This window comes from Chiloscyllium plagiosum, unplaced genomic scaffold (genome assembly GCF_037043375.1).
Source record: "Chiloscyllium plagiosum isolate Xiang-an unplaced genomic scaffold, Cpla_swu_hap1 HiC_scaffold_24, whole genome shotgun sequence".
NCBI lineage: Eukaryota > Metazoa > Chordata > Chondrichthyes > Orectolobiformes > Hemiscylliidae > Chiloscyllium > Chiloscyllium plagiosum.
Genome location: NW_028270162.1, coordinates 28,804,762 through 28,822,039, shown reverse-complemented (window position 1 = coordinate 28,822,039; position 17,278 = coordinate 28,804,762). Strand labels below are relative to the sequence as shown.

Below are 17,278 nucleotides of genomic sequence, written 5' to 3'. Positions count from 1 at the left end.
CATTATCTCCTTTTTTTGACTGAGTGTCCAATTCTGAATGATTGAAATTCTGGGAAATGTTTATACAGTCACTTCTCAGCCTATTATTGGCAAAATGCCTGGTGAATATCTTAAAATCAGTCCGACAAAGAAAATCGCTTGGAATTGTTATTTAATTTTTCTTAATAAATGTCTTGGCAACTCTGCTCAAAGAGTATTGAGCTTTCAGTCACAAGGGTTGAGTCACCGTGTGGTTGCCACCCGACGCCTGGAGGAGGAACGCCTCATATTCTGCTTTGGGACCCTGCAACCACACGGGATCAATGTGGATTTCAACAGCTTCCTCAGTTCCCCTCCCCCCACATTATCGCAGTCCCAAGCCTCCAAATCGGCACTGCCTCCGGACCCGTCCATCACAGCCCCCTCTGACCTATCACCTTCTCCCTCACCTTCATCCACCTATTGCTTTCCCAGCTACCTCCCCCCAAACCACCCCCTCCCATTTATCTCTCAGCCCCGACCTACAAGCCACATTCCTGATGAAGGGCTTATGCCCAAAACGTTGATTCTTCTGCTCCTCGGATGCTGGCTGACCAGCTGTACTTTTCCAGCACCACACTCTCGACTCAGTCCTCAAATCCTGGCCGCTTGTGCATTTCCAAATACAATTGCTGTATTATTTGTGGGCATACTTTCAGTTGCCTAAGTGCCAAGCTCCAAGATACGCTCTGCATTTCCAGCTCACTTTCCTCCTGTTTGAGTTTCCTTAAAGTCTACCTATTAACAGAACCTTTTGGTCACAACCTATTATTTCCTCACATGACTCAGGGTCATGCCGTATAAAGCTTCTGCAAAGCACAATGGGACATTTCATTATGTCAAGTTCACCAAATAGATACAAGTTGTTGATGTATTTATCAGCAGCTTTAGTGTAGAAGTGACTGTATAAACATTTAAGACCATAAGAAATAGGACTCAATGTAAGGCCATTCAGCCAATCGTGTCCACTCCGCCATTCAAACATGGCTGATGGGCATTTCAAAGCCACTTTTACCCGTACTCTCCCCCTTTCCATTAATTCCTTGCGAGATTAAGAATTTATCAGTCTCTGCCTTGAAGACATATAATGTCCTGGCCTCCACTGCACTCCATGGCAATGAATTCCACAGAGCCACCACTCTCTGGCTGAAGAAATGTCTCCTCATTTCCGTTCTAAATTGACCCTCTCTAAATTTCCTAGAATTGCAATCATACAAAGATGGATACTTAGCCAAAGAAGGACTAATAAGCTGACCGATCAAAGCGTAATAGATCAAGAGGGTCTGTGTAGTGGACAGCATGGTACAGAAGTGGAGAGGTTTAGAAAATGAATCCTCAAGCTTTGGGAGTGAATGGTACAGCTGCCGTTGCTAGAGCAAAATGAGTTGGGAGGCTAATTGGTAATATATCACTTTTCACTCTTTTCCTGTAGTGTCATTAGCTCAAGATCCTGGAATTCCATCCCCAACAGCACCGTGAGTCTACCTACAGCACATGGACTGCAACGGTTCAACTAGGCAGCTCACCACCAGCTTCTCAAGGGCAACTAAGGATCAGCTACACAGGCTGACCCATCACAGTGATGCCCACATCCAAGAAATAAATAAAATAAATATTAGAGAAGAGCAGTATTTGAAGGATTATAGGGTTGATGAAGATACAGAGATATGGACGTTTGAAACCACAAAGGGATTTATGCTTGGTGATGACAATTTTAAGTGTAAGATAATTACGGGCGGCACGGTGGCACAGTGGTTAGCACTGCTGCCTCACAGCGCCAGAGACCCAGGTTCAATTCCCGACTCAGGCGACTGACTGTGTGGAGTTTGCACATTCTCCCCGTGTCTGCGTGGGTTTCCTCTGGGTGCTCCGGTTTCCTCCCACAGTCCAAAGATGTGCAGGTCAGGTGAATTGGCCATGCTAAATTGCCCGTAGTGTTAGGTTAAAGGGGTAAATGTAGGGGTATGGGTGGGTTGCGCTTCGGCGGGTCAGTGTGGACTTGTTGGGCCGAAGGGCCTGTTTCCACACTGTAAGTAATCTAATCTAATCTAAAAAAATTCTGAGTTTCTACATTTCTGAATTTGGATCTTTACTCCCAGGTGGCAGTTTATGACTGAGAGTGCAGACATTGGGTTTGGTGTGTATCTGAAGACAAAAACTGGAGAAAGACAAAAGGCAGGCGAAATGGTCGAAGTGGTTCCTACCCAAAGATACAATAGTCACCTGGTACCTGAGGATGGAACACTTACCTGCCAGGAACCTGGAGTCTGTATGTCAATTAGCTACTTTTGTTAAACTTATAATTTCAGTATTGTCAGGTAATATTTCTGGTGCTATTAAATTAACCAATGTGGTCATTAGGGTTAAGATGTATGAATCTGTAATATCCAGGTATATTTGCTGGCTTGTGATTATGTACAGTCATCTATCATTTATGTCTCTATACCTACTTAGTTTCTCCTAATGATCCCTAACTCTTCTTAACTGTCGTAGATCATCTGTGGATTTAATCATGGTTTTCTGGTCCTGTAATGACTTCTTTATTTATACTTGCATTCCGCTGTAGACGGACAGTATCAATTACTGTAATGTAGAAAATTTAGTAGCACAGTGTACTTGTCACTAAACTGAGGTAAAGTATTTCATCTCTTTCTGTCACTGATGAGCTGGGCTCTGTCTGAGTCGTGCTGAGACCAGAGTCCTTGCAAATCACATAACTAAGGATGTCAATAGGGTTTTAAACTAGGTAGTCACAGGGGTGTGGGTGGGGGTGTTTGGATCCAGTTGCATGGAAAATTATGGGAAGAGTTAAAGCAAGGAGAAGGCTCAGACAGGTTAAAGTTTCTGTCAGGCTCTTCACCTCAGAGATATTGGATGAAAGTACGGAACCCAGGGGGAGCGATTGCTTGAGCAAATTGTCACAGGGAAGGATAAGATATTAGAGGAGTTGGCAGGCTTAAAAGTGAACAAATCTCCAGGTCTGGACAAATTGTGTCCCAGACTGCTGTGGCAAGCAAGTGAGGAGATTATGCAGGTACTAGTTCAAATTTTTAATTCTTCTTTGGCCACAGAGGAGGTGCCAGAGAACCGGAAAACAGCCAGTGTGGTTCAATAGTTAAGAAGGGTTGTAGAAATAAGCCAGACAACTACAGACCAATGAGTCTCACGTCAGTGGTAGGGAAACTATTGGAGAAAATTCTGAAGGAGAGTATCTACCTCCACTTGGAAAGGCAAGGCTTGATCAGAGATAGTCAGCATCGCTTCATCAGAGGGACGTCGTGCTGAACAAATTTGATTGAATTTTTTTGAGGAGGTAACCAGGTGTGTAGATGAGGGAAGTGCAGTTGATGTAGTTTCTGTGGATTTCAGCAAAGCTTTTGACAAGGTCCCACATACGAGACTTATCAAGAAGGCAAATGCACATGGGATACAGGGTAATTTGATAAAGTGGATTCAAAATTGGCTCAGTTGTAGGAGACAGAGGGTGATGTCAAAAGGCTGCTATAATGTCTGGAAGCCAGTGACCAGTGATATACCAGGAACTTGTGCTGAGTCCCATATTATTAATTATTTATAAAAATAACATAGATGGCTGTATGGAAGGTTGAATTAATAAGTTTGTGGATGTCACAAAAGATGGTCAGGTGGTTAACTGTGAGGTTGAGTGTCTTGAGCTACAAGAAAATATAAAAGGGATGGGCAGATAAGTGGCAGATGGAATTTAACCCTGAAAAGTGTGAGGTGATACATTTTAGAAGGTGTAATTTGACAAGGAAGTATTCAATGAATGAGATAACACTAGGATGTTCTGTGGATCAAAGGGACCTTGGAGTGTTTGTCTAGGTCTCTGAAGGTGGAAGGGCATATTAGTAGGGTGGTGAAAAAGGAACACTTGCTTTTATCAATCGAGGTACAGATTACAAAAACAGTGAATTCATGTTGGAGTTGTATAGAACTTCGGTGAGACCACAGCCGAGTAGTGTGTACAGCTCTGGTCGCCACATTACGTGAAGGATGTCCTTGAACTGGTGGGGGTAAAGAAGAGATTCAGCACGATGCTGCCTGGGATAGAAAATTTAAGTTATGAGGAAAGGTTGGTTAGGTTTGGGTTGTTTTCGTTGGAGCAGAGAAGACTGAGGGACGATCTGATTGAGGTGTACAAGATTATGAGGGGCATGGACAGAGTGGGTAAGGACCAGTTCCCCTTATTTGAAGGATCAGTCATGAGGGGGCACAGATTCAAGGTTAGGGGCTGGAGGTTTGGTGAAAAGTGAGGAAAAACCTTTTACCCAGAGGTTGGTGACTGTGGAATGTGTAGCTTGGGAGGGTGGTAGAGGCGAATTGCATCACATCCTTTAAAAAACACCTAGATGAGGATTTGGCACATCGCAACATTGAAGGCGAAGAGCCAAGTGCTGTTAAATGGGATTATACTGAAGATCAGGTGTTTCTCACATGTCGGTGCAGACTCAATAGGCCGAAGGACCTCTCTGCACTGTAAGATTGTATGAATCCAACGTGATCCAGCAGACGAAGGGTCAACTATGAGAAGGGAGGGCAATCAACACAGGACTGAGGGTTTGTACTTAAACGCACGCAGTATACAAAACAAGATAAATGCGTTTGTAGTGCTGATTGAAATTGGCAGGTATGATGTTGTGGGTATCAGAGAGACGTGGCTACAAGGGAATCAGAGCTGGAAACTAAATATCCAAGGATGCACATTGTATTGAAAGAACAGGAAGGGGTGGAGTTGCTTTGTTAGTAAGAAATGAATTTAAAACAATAGCAAGGAATGATATCGAGTCCGAAAGCATAGAATCTACGTGGGTAGAGTTGAGGAACCGCAGCGGAGAAAAGACCACGTTGTAAGTTGTGGATGGGCCTCCTAGCAGTGTCAAGAAGCAGGGAAGAAAATAAATCTGGGAATAGAAAAGGCATGTAAAAAAAACACTATTACAATAATCACGGGGGACTTCAATATGCAGATGGACTGGGAAAATCAGGTTGGGAGTTGACCTCAAGAAAAGGAATTTGTGCAACAGTCTTTGAGATGTTCAGGGACAGCATAAAAGCAGAAGAAAAAAACATACAATGAGATGAAGATTATAGGAAGAGAAGGGAGAAACTTTTAAAAAACAGCGGAGGACAACTAAAAAAGCAATAAGTGAGGAGAAGATGGAATATGAGAGTAAGCTGGCTAATAATATAAAAGGAGATTGCAACAATTTTTTTTCAGATAGCTAAAAGATAAGAAAGAGGCGGGTGGGCATATTGGAGCAACGGAAAATGAGGCTGGAGAAGTAATGATGGGGAGCAAAGAAATAGCTGAGGAACTGAATAGGTACTTTGCATCAGTTTTTACAATGGAAAACACCAGCAGCAAACCAGAACTTCAAGAAAGTTGGGGGAAGGGGTTATTGTAGGGCCATCACAGGAGAAGATGCTGGAGGAGCTTAAAGATCTGAAGATGGAAGAATCACCGAGATCAGACTACACCCCAGTGTTCTGAAGATGATAGCCAAGCATATTGTGGAGACATTGGTGGTAATTTTCCAGGAATTGCTGGAGTTAGGGAAGGTCCCAACAAACTGGAAAATGGCTAACATAACACCCCTGTTAAAGAAAGGAGAGAGGCAGAATATAGGAAACTGTAGGCTGGTTAGCCTGACCTCGGTCAATGGTAAGATTTGAGAGTCCATTATTCAGGATGAAATTGTGGACTACTTGGGAGTGCATGACAAAATAGGACAGAGTCAAAATGGCTTCGTCAAGGGGAAGTTATTCCTGACAAATCTGTTTGAATTCTTTGAGGAGGTAACAACTATTCATATTATACATTAACAATCTTGATGAAGGAACTGAGGGCATTGTTTCTAAGTTTACAGGTGACACAAAGATAGGTGGAGGGACAGGTAGTGTTGAGGAAGCAGAGAGGCTGCCAAAGGACTTGGATATTCAAGACGAGTGGACAAAGCAGTGGCAGATGGAAAACAATGTGGCAAAGTGTGAGGTTATAAATTTTGGTATGAAGAATAGAAACGTAGATATGGAGATTCGGTTGGTGGCCAGGAAGGAAAAGGCACTGTTGGCATTCATTTTAAGAGGGCTATGAAACATGAGCAGAGATATACTGCCTCAGCAGTACAAGGCTCTCATCAGACTGCATTTGGAATATTATGAGCAGTTTTGGGCCCCATATCTAGGGAAGGAAATGCTGGCATTGGAGGGGGTGCAGAGAAGATTTCCAAGAATGATCCCAGGGATGAAAGTCTTATCATACAAGGAGCAGTTGAGGACTCTGGATCTGTGCTCAATGCAGTTTAGAAGGATAAGGAGGGCTCTGATTGAAACTTACAGGATACTGCGAGGGCTGGATAGAAAGGGCATGGAGAAGATATTTCCACTAGTAGAAGAGACTACGATTTGAGAGCACAGCCTCAGAGTGAAGAGATGCCCCACTAGAACTGAGATGAGGAGGAATTTCTTCAGCCAGAGAGCGGTGACTCTGTGGAACTGATTGCTGCAGAGGTCTGTGGTAGCCAAATCCTTGAGTGTATTTAAGACAGAGACAGATATGTTCTTGATTAGTAAAGAGATCAGGGGTTTTGGGAAGAAGGCAGGAGAATGAGGTTGAGAAACATAACCGCCAAGGTCGAATAACAGAGAGACTCAATGGGCTGAATGGCCTAATTCTGCTCCTATATCTTATGGACTACTGAAAACTCTGGCCTCCAGATATTTGTGCTCCAATTCTAACTGGGAGTAGTAACAAGGACTGAAGGCAAAAACTCCTTGACATTGGTAACATTGGGTTAGACAATTTTAAATCCTGGGCTTTATCTGCATTCAGCCCACCTGAAACAGGAAGGAATGAGGTTGAGTGATAGAGGAGATTGGAATTCACTACTTAGGAAGTAGCTTGCTGGCACCAAAGCATCCCTACTGGCAACAAGGTAGGTTTTGCCCCAAGTAAGCAGGGTTAAAATTGGTCCTGTTAAATATCTATGATACTATTTGCTGATTGCAATATAAAAAATCCTTAAAATTGAAATAAGTTTGTTCTTCCTTTCCTGAAACCTCTTCTTAACAATCACTATGAAGTTACAATTATTCTACACATTACTCTTAACTTCCAATATAGAGTCATAGAGATGTACAGCATGGAAACAGACCCTTCGGTCCAACCCGTCCGTGCCAACCAGATATCCCAACCCAATCTAATCCCACCTGCCAGCATTTGTAGTGTTTACTTAACATTCAACCATTCATTCTATTTTTTATTGTCCTTCAACTATTCCCAAAAATATAATTATCTTTTTGATATTTACATGAATTCTTTTCTCTACCGAGCTCAGGTTTTTCAAGTCCAGTCCGTATTTGTGTGTGTATGTGTGTGCCCACATATGCATGTTAGTTCAAAGAATTGTAATAATTGACTGGATTTTGTTTACCGTGATTAAGGCATTTTAATAGTGTCAACCACAGAGAATAGACATGGAATTTCTTGACTGGATTAATACCAGTACAAACAGTATTGAAAATAAATTACTGGATAAGTTTGTATTGAGAATTTAGATTTTAAATTGAAATTTGACTCGATAATAGCAATGGATCCAAGTGCAGTTGAAAATTTATAGGAATGCTGAGAAGTTGGGTTGTATTATAAAGGCATTTTATTTATAGAAGAATATATAACTGCAATAGGGAGGAGGATATTGTATAACAAGAGGCAATTGGTGATGTAGCTGGAGCACAGAGTTGGTTCAAGATTGACCCTTGACATTCATTATTAGCTTCTTTGAACAAAATAGAGCTGGTCAGGAAATTGCGTGATCAAATTGGAAGAATCATATCAGTGGAAAATGCTGACTGGCTACAGTAGTGACCATGCAGCATCATACACCAGGTACATGTATTAACTTTAGCTGAAACACCTTGCACAATATACCTTTCTCAACAAAAGTCTACTCCTTAGGTAACCAAAGAAATAAAGCTCTTACAATAGTCAAAAGCATGTGTACACCCTGCTTTCTTATCATCTGTCAACAAACATGCAGACAAATTCTGTGGAATAAGAGTATTCAGGTCATATGCAGAAAGATAGTATCCATTACTCATGTTTTATTCAGTAATCAGAACTGCAGTGGGGGAACATAACAAGTGTCTGTAGGGAAGTAATCTAAAATAGCAATTCAATATGCACTTCTGGTGATGGAATAGGTCTCCCTGAAATTTCTAAATTAATGAATTATTTTTCTGTTGTGGCTTTTCATCAATATGTACCAAGGTATTTTGTGAATTTTAATGATCCCTTGACACTGACTCTCCAATTGAAGGTAATCCAACCAAAACTCGAAAGAAATTGCGGGGAAATGGGACTAGGTGTGTTGCATGAATGATGCATGGGACTGAATGGGCACCTTCTGTGCTGTAATAACTCTTTAATGTTAAAAGCCACACAAAAACTCCCACTGGCTTTCTCTTCAACAATGGAAATACTCTCAGCATCTCAGGTGTCTCTGGACAGATGTAGTTTCTATTTGCTGACATCAGCCAGATGAAGCTAAGCTGTGTTGTTTTTTCCAAAACAGGCTTCCCATTGCTACATACAGTTCTCCAACTGTGTCCTGGACAATGTCTTGTGTAAATTTCTGATAACATCTTTACTTACTTAACTTTTGGGTTCTATGCCCATATTGATAAGATCCAAAATGCGGTTGGCCTTTTTTTAATCTGTTGTGTTTTTGTTGTAATCATAATTGCTCACTTGGAACTTTTAGAATCAAGAGTATTTTTCAACTAATTTCCTGAAATTTCTGTCAAAGACTCCAGGACACAAAATTTGGGTCTGCCTAGTCCAATTACATTCTTATCCAAAGGGAGAAGTCCTGCTCAGTAATGTAAACTGTAATTTACCTGGATATCGTATATGTCTGGGTGAAACTCCTCAGAAAACAGTCCCCCACCAAAGGGATTAAGAGTTGAGTTTTCTGATTGTTTGATAGAATTATATGAGATCATTTAAATTATAAAAGATGACATAAATTTAATATAATAAGAAAACATGTAATTTTGCTCGAATATGAAAAATACAAATAGCAAAGCTAAATAAAATCTTGAAAAGATAGCTCATTCTAATTTTTTGAAGAGAATTCAAACTTCAACCTCGACTTAATACAAATAGAAGACTTTAAAAGAAAGCGAGTATATCTACCAAGCATCAAAGACATTGCCATGATCCCTGAGAGTGTGAGACCCATCAGGTTCCATCTGAGTCTGAAATGGAGGTGACTGATACCACTGTCTCTTCTCTAAAACAATTAATTACTTAGGTTATGTTGAGATATTTATTTTACTTTGGTGTCATATAATTAAAATATGGTGTGGAAGATGCTTAATTGATCAATTATAGAAATCCCAATTATCTTAATTATCATCCCAAATTGTGTGCGAAGGCCTTCCAGTTATATTTGAGTTGCTCATTCAATATCCAATAATTTTTTTAAAGCTGTCGTAAAAACTTAGGACTGGTTAACCGTCATTGTGGTTTATCTGTTCAGTTCTCATATTGCACCCAGTAAAGTAATCAGATTTAGGGGTTAGTGTTCCTTTAGCAGATTATGGTTTTACTAATCTGGACTAGAGGTGTACTGCTGTGGTAGTTGTTCCTACAAAGATCCCCAGGGTAGTGGCTTTGAGTAATCTTTAGAGATTCCTCTTGCTGTGAACAGAGTTGATCATATTATGCCTGGGCATGTGAAAAATGAATTCTGATGTAAACCTGTAATCTTACCATAACAGGATGCATTGCATCTTTAGTAATCCAGCTGTGGTATCTGAGCATTCTTAGTTACAATGTTTGGGTCTCAGTGGGTTACTCTTCGGAGGGTCGGTGTGGACTGGTTGGGCCGAAGGGCCTGTTTCCACACTGTAAGGAATCTAATAAGCTTGGCATGGTGGCTCAGTGGTTAGCACTGCTACCTCACAGGACCAGGGTCCCAGGTTCAATTCCAGCCTTGGGTGACTCTCTGTGTGGAGTTTGCGCATTCTCCCTGTGTCTGCGTGGGTTTCCTCCAGGTGCTCCGGTTTCCTCCCACAGTTCAAAGATGTGCAGGTTAGGTGAATTGGCCATGCTAAATTGCCCATATTGTTAGGTGCATTAGTCAGAGGGAAATGGGTCTAGGTGGGTTACTCTTTGGAGGGTCGGTGTGGACTGGTTGCGCCGAAGGGCCTGTTTCCACACTGTAGGGAATCTAATCTAATCTGAACAAAACTAAACCATAAATTGGAATTAAGTAAATTACTTGCACTTGTTACTTCTTTTTAACATATAGTGAAGGTAAATACTGTGGAATGAGAGAGTGTTAGCATTCTGTTGGAAAGATGAATTAAGGTGGGCTGAATGGCTTTCCTCCTCTGTAGTTACCTTGGTGCATTTCTGAACTTATCATTGTGAATCACACTTTAATGTGCTGTGAGAACAAAAAAGACTTAACTATTTTGATTGGTTTTTGGAAATCAAGAACCAATCAAAAATAACTTCAAAGCTTATTTCATTGACTATGAGCTCATCCATCTTCCAATTTTTCCCAAATTCCAGCTTTGTGTTCTCACCTTTGATCTATGTTACCATATTTTACATAAGTATTGAACTTGTACCATGCCCTAGAGTTCACCATAAATAATGAGCAAAGATTTCCCTATTTTCAGAATGTGCAGTGTTTCACAACTGGTCCTCATAGATCTCTAGAGATGGTACTGATGATGTGAGGTTTACTCTATTCACCTAAAACCATGGTTTTACATGGCAGCTACCCACAATGAAAGAAATCTACAGTGACTAAGCAGTGAGAATGAACTGAGCTGGATATGAATGCTCCTACAAAACCCACCCTCTCCAAACACAGCTATTGACACAACCTTCATGACTATTCATATTATGTACCAATGTATATGTACTGCTCATAATTTTGTTAAAACACAATTCATCCTTATCACCAATACTTCTTCCCATTGCTTGTTTTCTAAGCTGTGTAAGCTGTATAAGTTATATGTTGGTTGCACACTATGCAGACACATCACTAGTTTATCTTGGTCAGTTCATAAATTCGAGAGTTAGTTTTTGTATATCTGTGTGATTGCCATTTTTTTACTCTGTTTTCACCAGATGTTCTAAGATTTGACAACACGTACAGCATCATTCATTCAAAGAAGGTTAGCTACTCAGTAGAAGTGTTGCTGCCAGACAAGGGATCAGAAGCTCAGATGGATGATCTTGGAAAGAAGATAAAAGAAATGGATGTCAGTAAAATATAATAACCCTTGTGACCAGAGGGAAATCTGTAAGGCAACTTTACAATGAGGTGAATTCAAATTCTCTGCAGTGAATGCAGTAAATGCATTGGCATGTGTTAATGACTGCTGATTGTAGATTCAGCAGAGCTAGTTAATGGTGTGTGCATTTTGTGCGATATGGACCTATGTTGAGTAACCAAATGGATTAACATGTATCAGTGAAACTGGGATAAACAGAGTGCTTATTAAGCATGCTGCTTTTTACCAGAGTGAATGACACACACACACTCCCCTTTTCTTCAAAGACTTTCCCATGTAATAGTCAGCACTGAAATTTTCATTTATACAAAACAACTACATTGATCTTATGTATGTATAGTGTATTTGGCTGCTGTACTGTTCAATGGTCTATTTGCATCGGACTAAAGGGCACATCTGTGATATAGCCCTCATCTCAGAATGATTCTAATTAAGTTATAATAAAGTGCTGAGCTTTAACTTAAGTCGAGTTAACAATTATTCAATCTTATGACATATAATTGTGATCAATGATAACATTACAGCTGATCGTTTCCAACTGATGTTTACGAATTTCTAGTTGCTATGTATAAATGTACCTTTGCTGTTCATGTCAATTCTGAATTAAGAAAATAATTCTCAACAGTTCATTTACTCTCCCATTCTCGGGCCTATTTTAATATCTTCTGTGATAGTCCCATATCACTGTCAGTATTCAGGTCAAGAAAGGCAATAGCTACCTTGCTTTAATTTATCTTCCACATTGGTAAAACTGACAACACAAAATAAACTCACTTTTTTGTTCAAGAACCAACAAATACCAAAAAGGATGATGCCAGATATCAGTCATCCCTCCTTGTTTCAGAGAGTTAAATTCTGAAAAAACTTGAATTGCAGTCTTCAAGTGTTGAACAATCAGAATGTGCAAAAACTCACTTGAATGGGAATTATCCTGGTTCCATAAAATCTTCACATTTTTATCCTCAGCCTCTATCACAGCTTGCTGGGTCAGAAAATCTGAACGGTGGCAAGATTTGCACCACAGATTTCTAAAGTATTATTCTAGAATCTATCTAGTATGTATTCTTGACCTGTACAATACTGAAGGAACTCCAGAATAAAGCATAATTTGAATATATTTACATTAAATCCAGTAATTAAAAATTTGAGGCAAGAATTTCTCTCCTGTTCTCATGTAGTCATTTGCATCAATATTCTTTATTGTGATGTAATTTAGACATCAAGCAATCTTCCCTTTTTAAAAATCATGGAAGGGTGAGTTTTCCCTTTCTTCCTTGATAAGTAATAATTTCGAAGTTTTCTTTGCCTCCATCTGGTGAGTTAGGATAAATGAAATTGTACAGTGTAGCAGAAGTGCCTTTGGTAATTTCCTGATAGTGGAGCTTGATTGGTGCTTTAAGGGATGCCACATTTTCTTTTGCACTATCAAAATATCTGCTAAATCTCTCATCCTTGAATGAGCCAGCTAAGAATTCTGAATGTTTGCTCAAGTCGAATAACTGAGTTCAAACAACCAGTAAGTAATCAGTAAGGATCAGGTGTACAATCTTTGAACCTGAAGCCCCACTGCTTCTGTTCGTCACTGTAGTGTATAATCCATCATAGCTTTGTTACTTAGCTTAATTGTATGATTTGAACAGGTTGAAAAACATACCAATGATCTGTATCTTCACCTAAGAACAGGCCAGATTAATATGTTGGTTTGCCATCTTGAATCCTAATAAAGCTCTATATATTTTTAAAATTAGATTCACTCCCAATGGCTGATTGCACTGACTGGAAGGATTCCTAAACTTTGTTTACAGTTTTTTTTAATCTAGAGGACATAGGACTCCGGCTAGGGCTGCATCTATTGCTTATTTTCAGTTGATCTCTTGAGAAGGTTCTCATGAACCACCTTTCTTGAACTGCTATAGTCCCTGAAGGGGTACAGTTTTGTTAGGAAGATATTTGGACTCAGTGACAATGATGGAACACCAAGTTCCAAGTCAGCATTGTGGTTGGCTTGGAGGGGAAATTACAAGTTATAGTGTTCCCATGTATCACATATGCTTGTCCTTCTAAATGGTAGAGGTCACAATTCTATAAGGAACTTTGATTTGGTAAATCTGATGCTGAAAGGTGATATAATTGGTTAGGTTCAACTGCAGGTGTTTTCAATTGTTTAGCTTGATCATCCTCCTAACTATGTTCATGATTGAAGAAGAACTGTCTGAGCAAGTTGCTGGAGGATTGATTATACCCCTGGTACTGCCCCCAGCAGATGTCTACAATACTATGGGAGGTGGAGCAAAAACTGAGCAGAAGTGCTATCTGAAGTTATCAAATTCCATCCCAGTTTATGATATTTTCACCTTGACCACCTTCTTGTCAGTAGCCATGTTTTGGAAATTTGGGCAGATTTATAGTCAGCCATTTTTGCTGATCAGAAAATGATGCACATCACAAGTCCAAATTATTGCTATGTGTTCCCTGCAAAGATTGAAAATTTGTATTGTTTTTAGCAGTATTTTATTGATAGTTATGTTTTAACTTGAAACAAAAGTTTGCTTCTGCACAATTTTCAATTTATAGAACCAAGTTTAAATTAATGAAGATACTATTGGAAAAGCAGTGCTGTAACCTTAGCATAGATTAGTTCAGTCACCACATTGATTTCCAACTGTATTCATGCATTGAACACACACCATGGCAGGGTTCCATTATTCACTTAATGTTTTAATTCCAGTACAATTGCTATTTTAGGTGCCATTAATTTTACAGTTTCTTTGCAAAACTTGCTGCAGATTATAATAAATCTCTGTGATGTTTGTATATCTCGACTTATATTATTTAATTTATAATTGAATATGTATTTATCTAGAGAAAAGAGGTTTTAAATCACTTTTGGTTTAGAGATGATTTGGAAGTGCTGGTGTTGGACTGGGGTGTAAAAAGTTAAAAATCACACACACCAACAGGTTTATTTGGAAGCACTAGCTTTCGGAGCGCTGCTCCTTCTTCAGGTGGTTATGGAGTATAAGATAGTAGGACACAGAATTTATATCAAAAGTTTACAGTGTGATGTAACTGAAATTATATATTGGAAAAGACCTGGATTGTTTTTTAAGTTTCTCATCTTTTAGATTGGGCATGTTGGTTTCAGTTCTTTCATATGTAAATTCCAGAACTTTCTTAAAGTTACATTCTCAACTTCACACTTTAACAACAGGTGCCATGCTGGCAAGGATAATACATTGAAGTTGTGAGGTGTCCTGTGTGAGGCTGTCTGTGCCCCAATGTTCAGACTGATTCTAATCCAAAAAAGGGATTTACAGAATCTTACATGGATTCATGCAGTTTTTTGAGCAAAATAAAATGTTGGTGTTGTGTGATTTTTAACTTTGGTTTAGAGAAAACATAAATCTGTTCCAGCTCTACTTTGTTGATTGATCAGTAAATGATAAACATTAGCTAATCATGAGAAGTGATGTAACATTTGTACCTGTAAAATCGCACATAGCAAGAGTGGTTTATTAAAGATCCATAAATCTGAGTGTACTCAAGCATTGTATCCAGATCTTTACATATGTTATTTATAGTATACACTGAATAATATCGGTAACTGTTAATGTTAATCATACTGTAGTCATCATGTTGCTTGAAGGAATGAAGATGTCTTCTTAAGTATTTTTGCAGGTCTCATTTCGGACAAAAGAAAACTTTCTTGTCATTTGCAAAGATAAAATTGAAGATAACAGGATATGATTTTATAATGTTTAGAATTATAGAATTTCTATAATTTATATAATTATAGAATTTCTGAGCTGCTGATTTCTGTTTGAATGTGAATTTTACAGTGTGACAGCCGCAGAAAGCTTTTACATCTGTGATGTCTGCACTGCTGTTTACAGAAAAATACTGTGCAATTGTTCAGAGTAAATCGTACATCCAGTTTATATCTGATTACCAAAATGATAATGTAGAAACAGGAAACGCTATTCAACTACTGGCTCCTGTCTCTTGAGATGAGATCTTATCCTTTCAAGATTATTTTTGTAATCTAAACCTTCCGTATTAAATAGGAAATTATTAAATGTTTTTGTAATGCTTCTAAATAGGATTTAGTCAAAATATAAATAAATTATTTCCTATGTTAGGTTTGTTTCTGGCTTTTCTCAGTTCAGCTAATCAAATCCTCTGTTTTTGTTCTGTCCTGCTTTTATTTGGTTGTATTCAACATATTTGAAACTTTTTTTCCAGAATACTTTAAACATTTTGCATTTTAGAATGATCAGCACAGATTGAACTGGATTAGTTTCTTCTTTTTGCTCAATTACTTAAATCTGAGATCTTCTTCCACCCACAACCTCCTACAAACTTAAAGTGAATAGCCTTGATGGTCCTTCCTGCACTGTGGCTATTGGATATTTTAAATGTTTTTTGGGGGGAGATTCTGATTAGAGCTGAAAGTAATTTCGTTGATCCATTTACTCATAATGGAAGAGTTGTGATTAAAAGGCTCTGAAACTATGGAGAATCAGTACCAAATGCTTTCAACTGCATTATGTAATTCAGAAGTTGCAAACAGTTGTTGAATTGACACAGTGCTTTGCATAACTGCTAAAATTAGTGGAGGTAGTGATCACCAGACTGCTCAGAACTTTAGTTATATTTTCAGAAATCAGTTGCGTTGCTGTGTATCAGGACAGAAAGAACAAAAAAAATTTGTTTCCAGAATCGATCACGCTGCAACCTAAAACAAACCCAAAATATTATGGTCAAGTGAATAAATTATTAAAACCCTTTTGAGGCAATTTTGTTTAAGACACTGTCCAACATACTGGAAATGGGATTAACTCTCCAATTGCCACAGAAAATTATACGACAGTTTTACAGTATCCATTTTTCTGTAAGTGATTAAAAAAACATGGTAGATACTACATTTAACTTCTTAAATATACATTTAATTGGTGATTGTGATCTGCCAACCACCAGTGGGGAGCCAAACTCACAAAGAACACAGGTTAGAGAGTCATAACTAAAATATTGATCCTTCTCTGACCCCGAGCTCCTTGCGAGGGGTCATACAATCACAAAAGTCAGTACTGATCTATAAAAACTTATGTCAGTAAAAAAGCACTGAATGTTCCTTTTCTCCTCAAATAATTTTGCATTTGGATTTGTTAAAATCAATTGTGTATTTTGTGGGGAACAATAAAATGATGTGTTTCATGCTAAGCTGGTGTTCTCAGAGTGTTTGGTAATGTTTCGTTCACACGGGTTCATTATAACTGAAATCACTACCCAGATTATACTGTGTTTTGACACCCACATAATTATTTAAAATTAATGTTTATGTAAGTGTCAGCTAGACTAGCAGTGTCTAGGGATATCTTAGGGACAATTGTGGACAGGAAAAATAGGAAAATTAGGGCACATGCTTTCACATGATATATTTCCTATCCATTCAGTGTCACCACAGGAAGCCATGTGCTTCTCTCCAAAAAAAAGGGATGAAAATGCATTCTCTTCAGGACTGCTTGCTGAGATATTTGTATCATTGATGGTCACAGGTGAGGTGCCAGAAGACTGGAGGTTGGCTAATGTGGTGCCACTGTTTAAGAAAGATTGGTAAGGTCAAGCCAGGGAACTATAGACCACTCTTCTCCCAAACTTTATAGACCAGTGAGCATGATGTCGGTGGTGGCAAGTTGTTGGAGGGAATCCTGAGGGACAGGATGTACATGTATTTGGAGAGGCAGGGACTGATTAGGGATAGTCAACATGGCTTTGTGCATGGGAAATCATGTCTCACAAACTTGATTGAGTTTTTTGGAAGAAGTAACAAAGAGGATTGATGAGGGCAGAGTGGTAGGTGTGATCTATATGGACTTCAGTAAGGCATTCGACAAGGTTCCCCAGGGGAGACTGGTTAGCAAAG

General features: G+C 39.0%; 1 protein-coding gene across 2 annotated transcripts in view; it reads left to right on the top strand.

Annotated features, from left to right (window-relative positions):
- sec14l8 (SEC14-like lipid binding 8) overlaps positions 1-16,575 on the top strand; it is a 73,249-nt gene extending 56,674 nt beyond the window's left edge. For both annotated transcript variants that reach the window (XM_088000007.1, XM_043715662.2), the window contains exons 11-12: positions 2,118-2,287; positions 11,189-16,575. In XM_088000007.1, the coding sequence (XP_087856133.1) occupies positions 2,118-2,287; positions 11,189-11,337 (319 nt within the window). In that variant the 3' untranslated portion in view covers positions 11,338-16,575. The remainder of the gene's footprint in view (positions 1-2,117; positions 2,288-11,188) is intronic.
- The last annotated feature ends 703 nt before the right edge of the window (positions 16,576-17,278 follow it).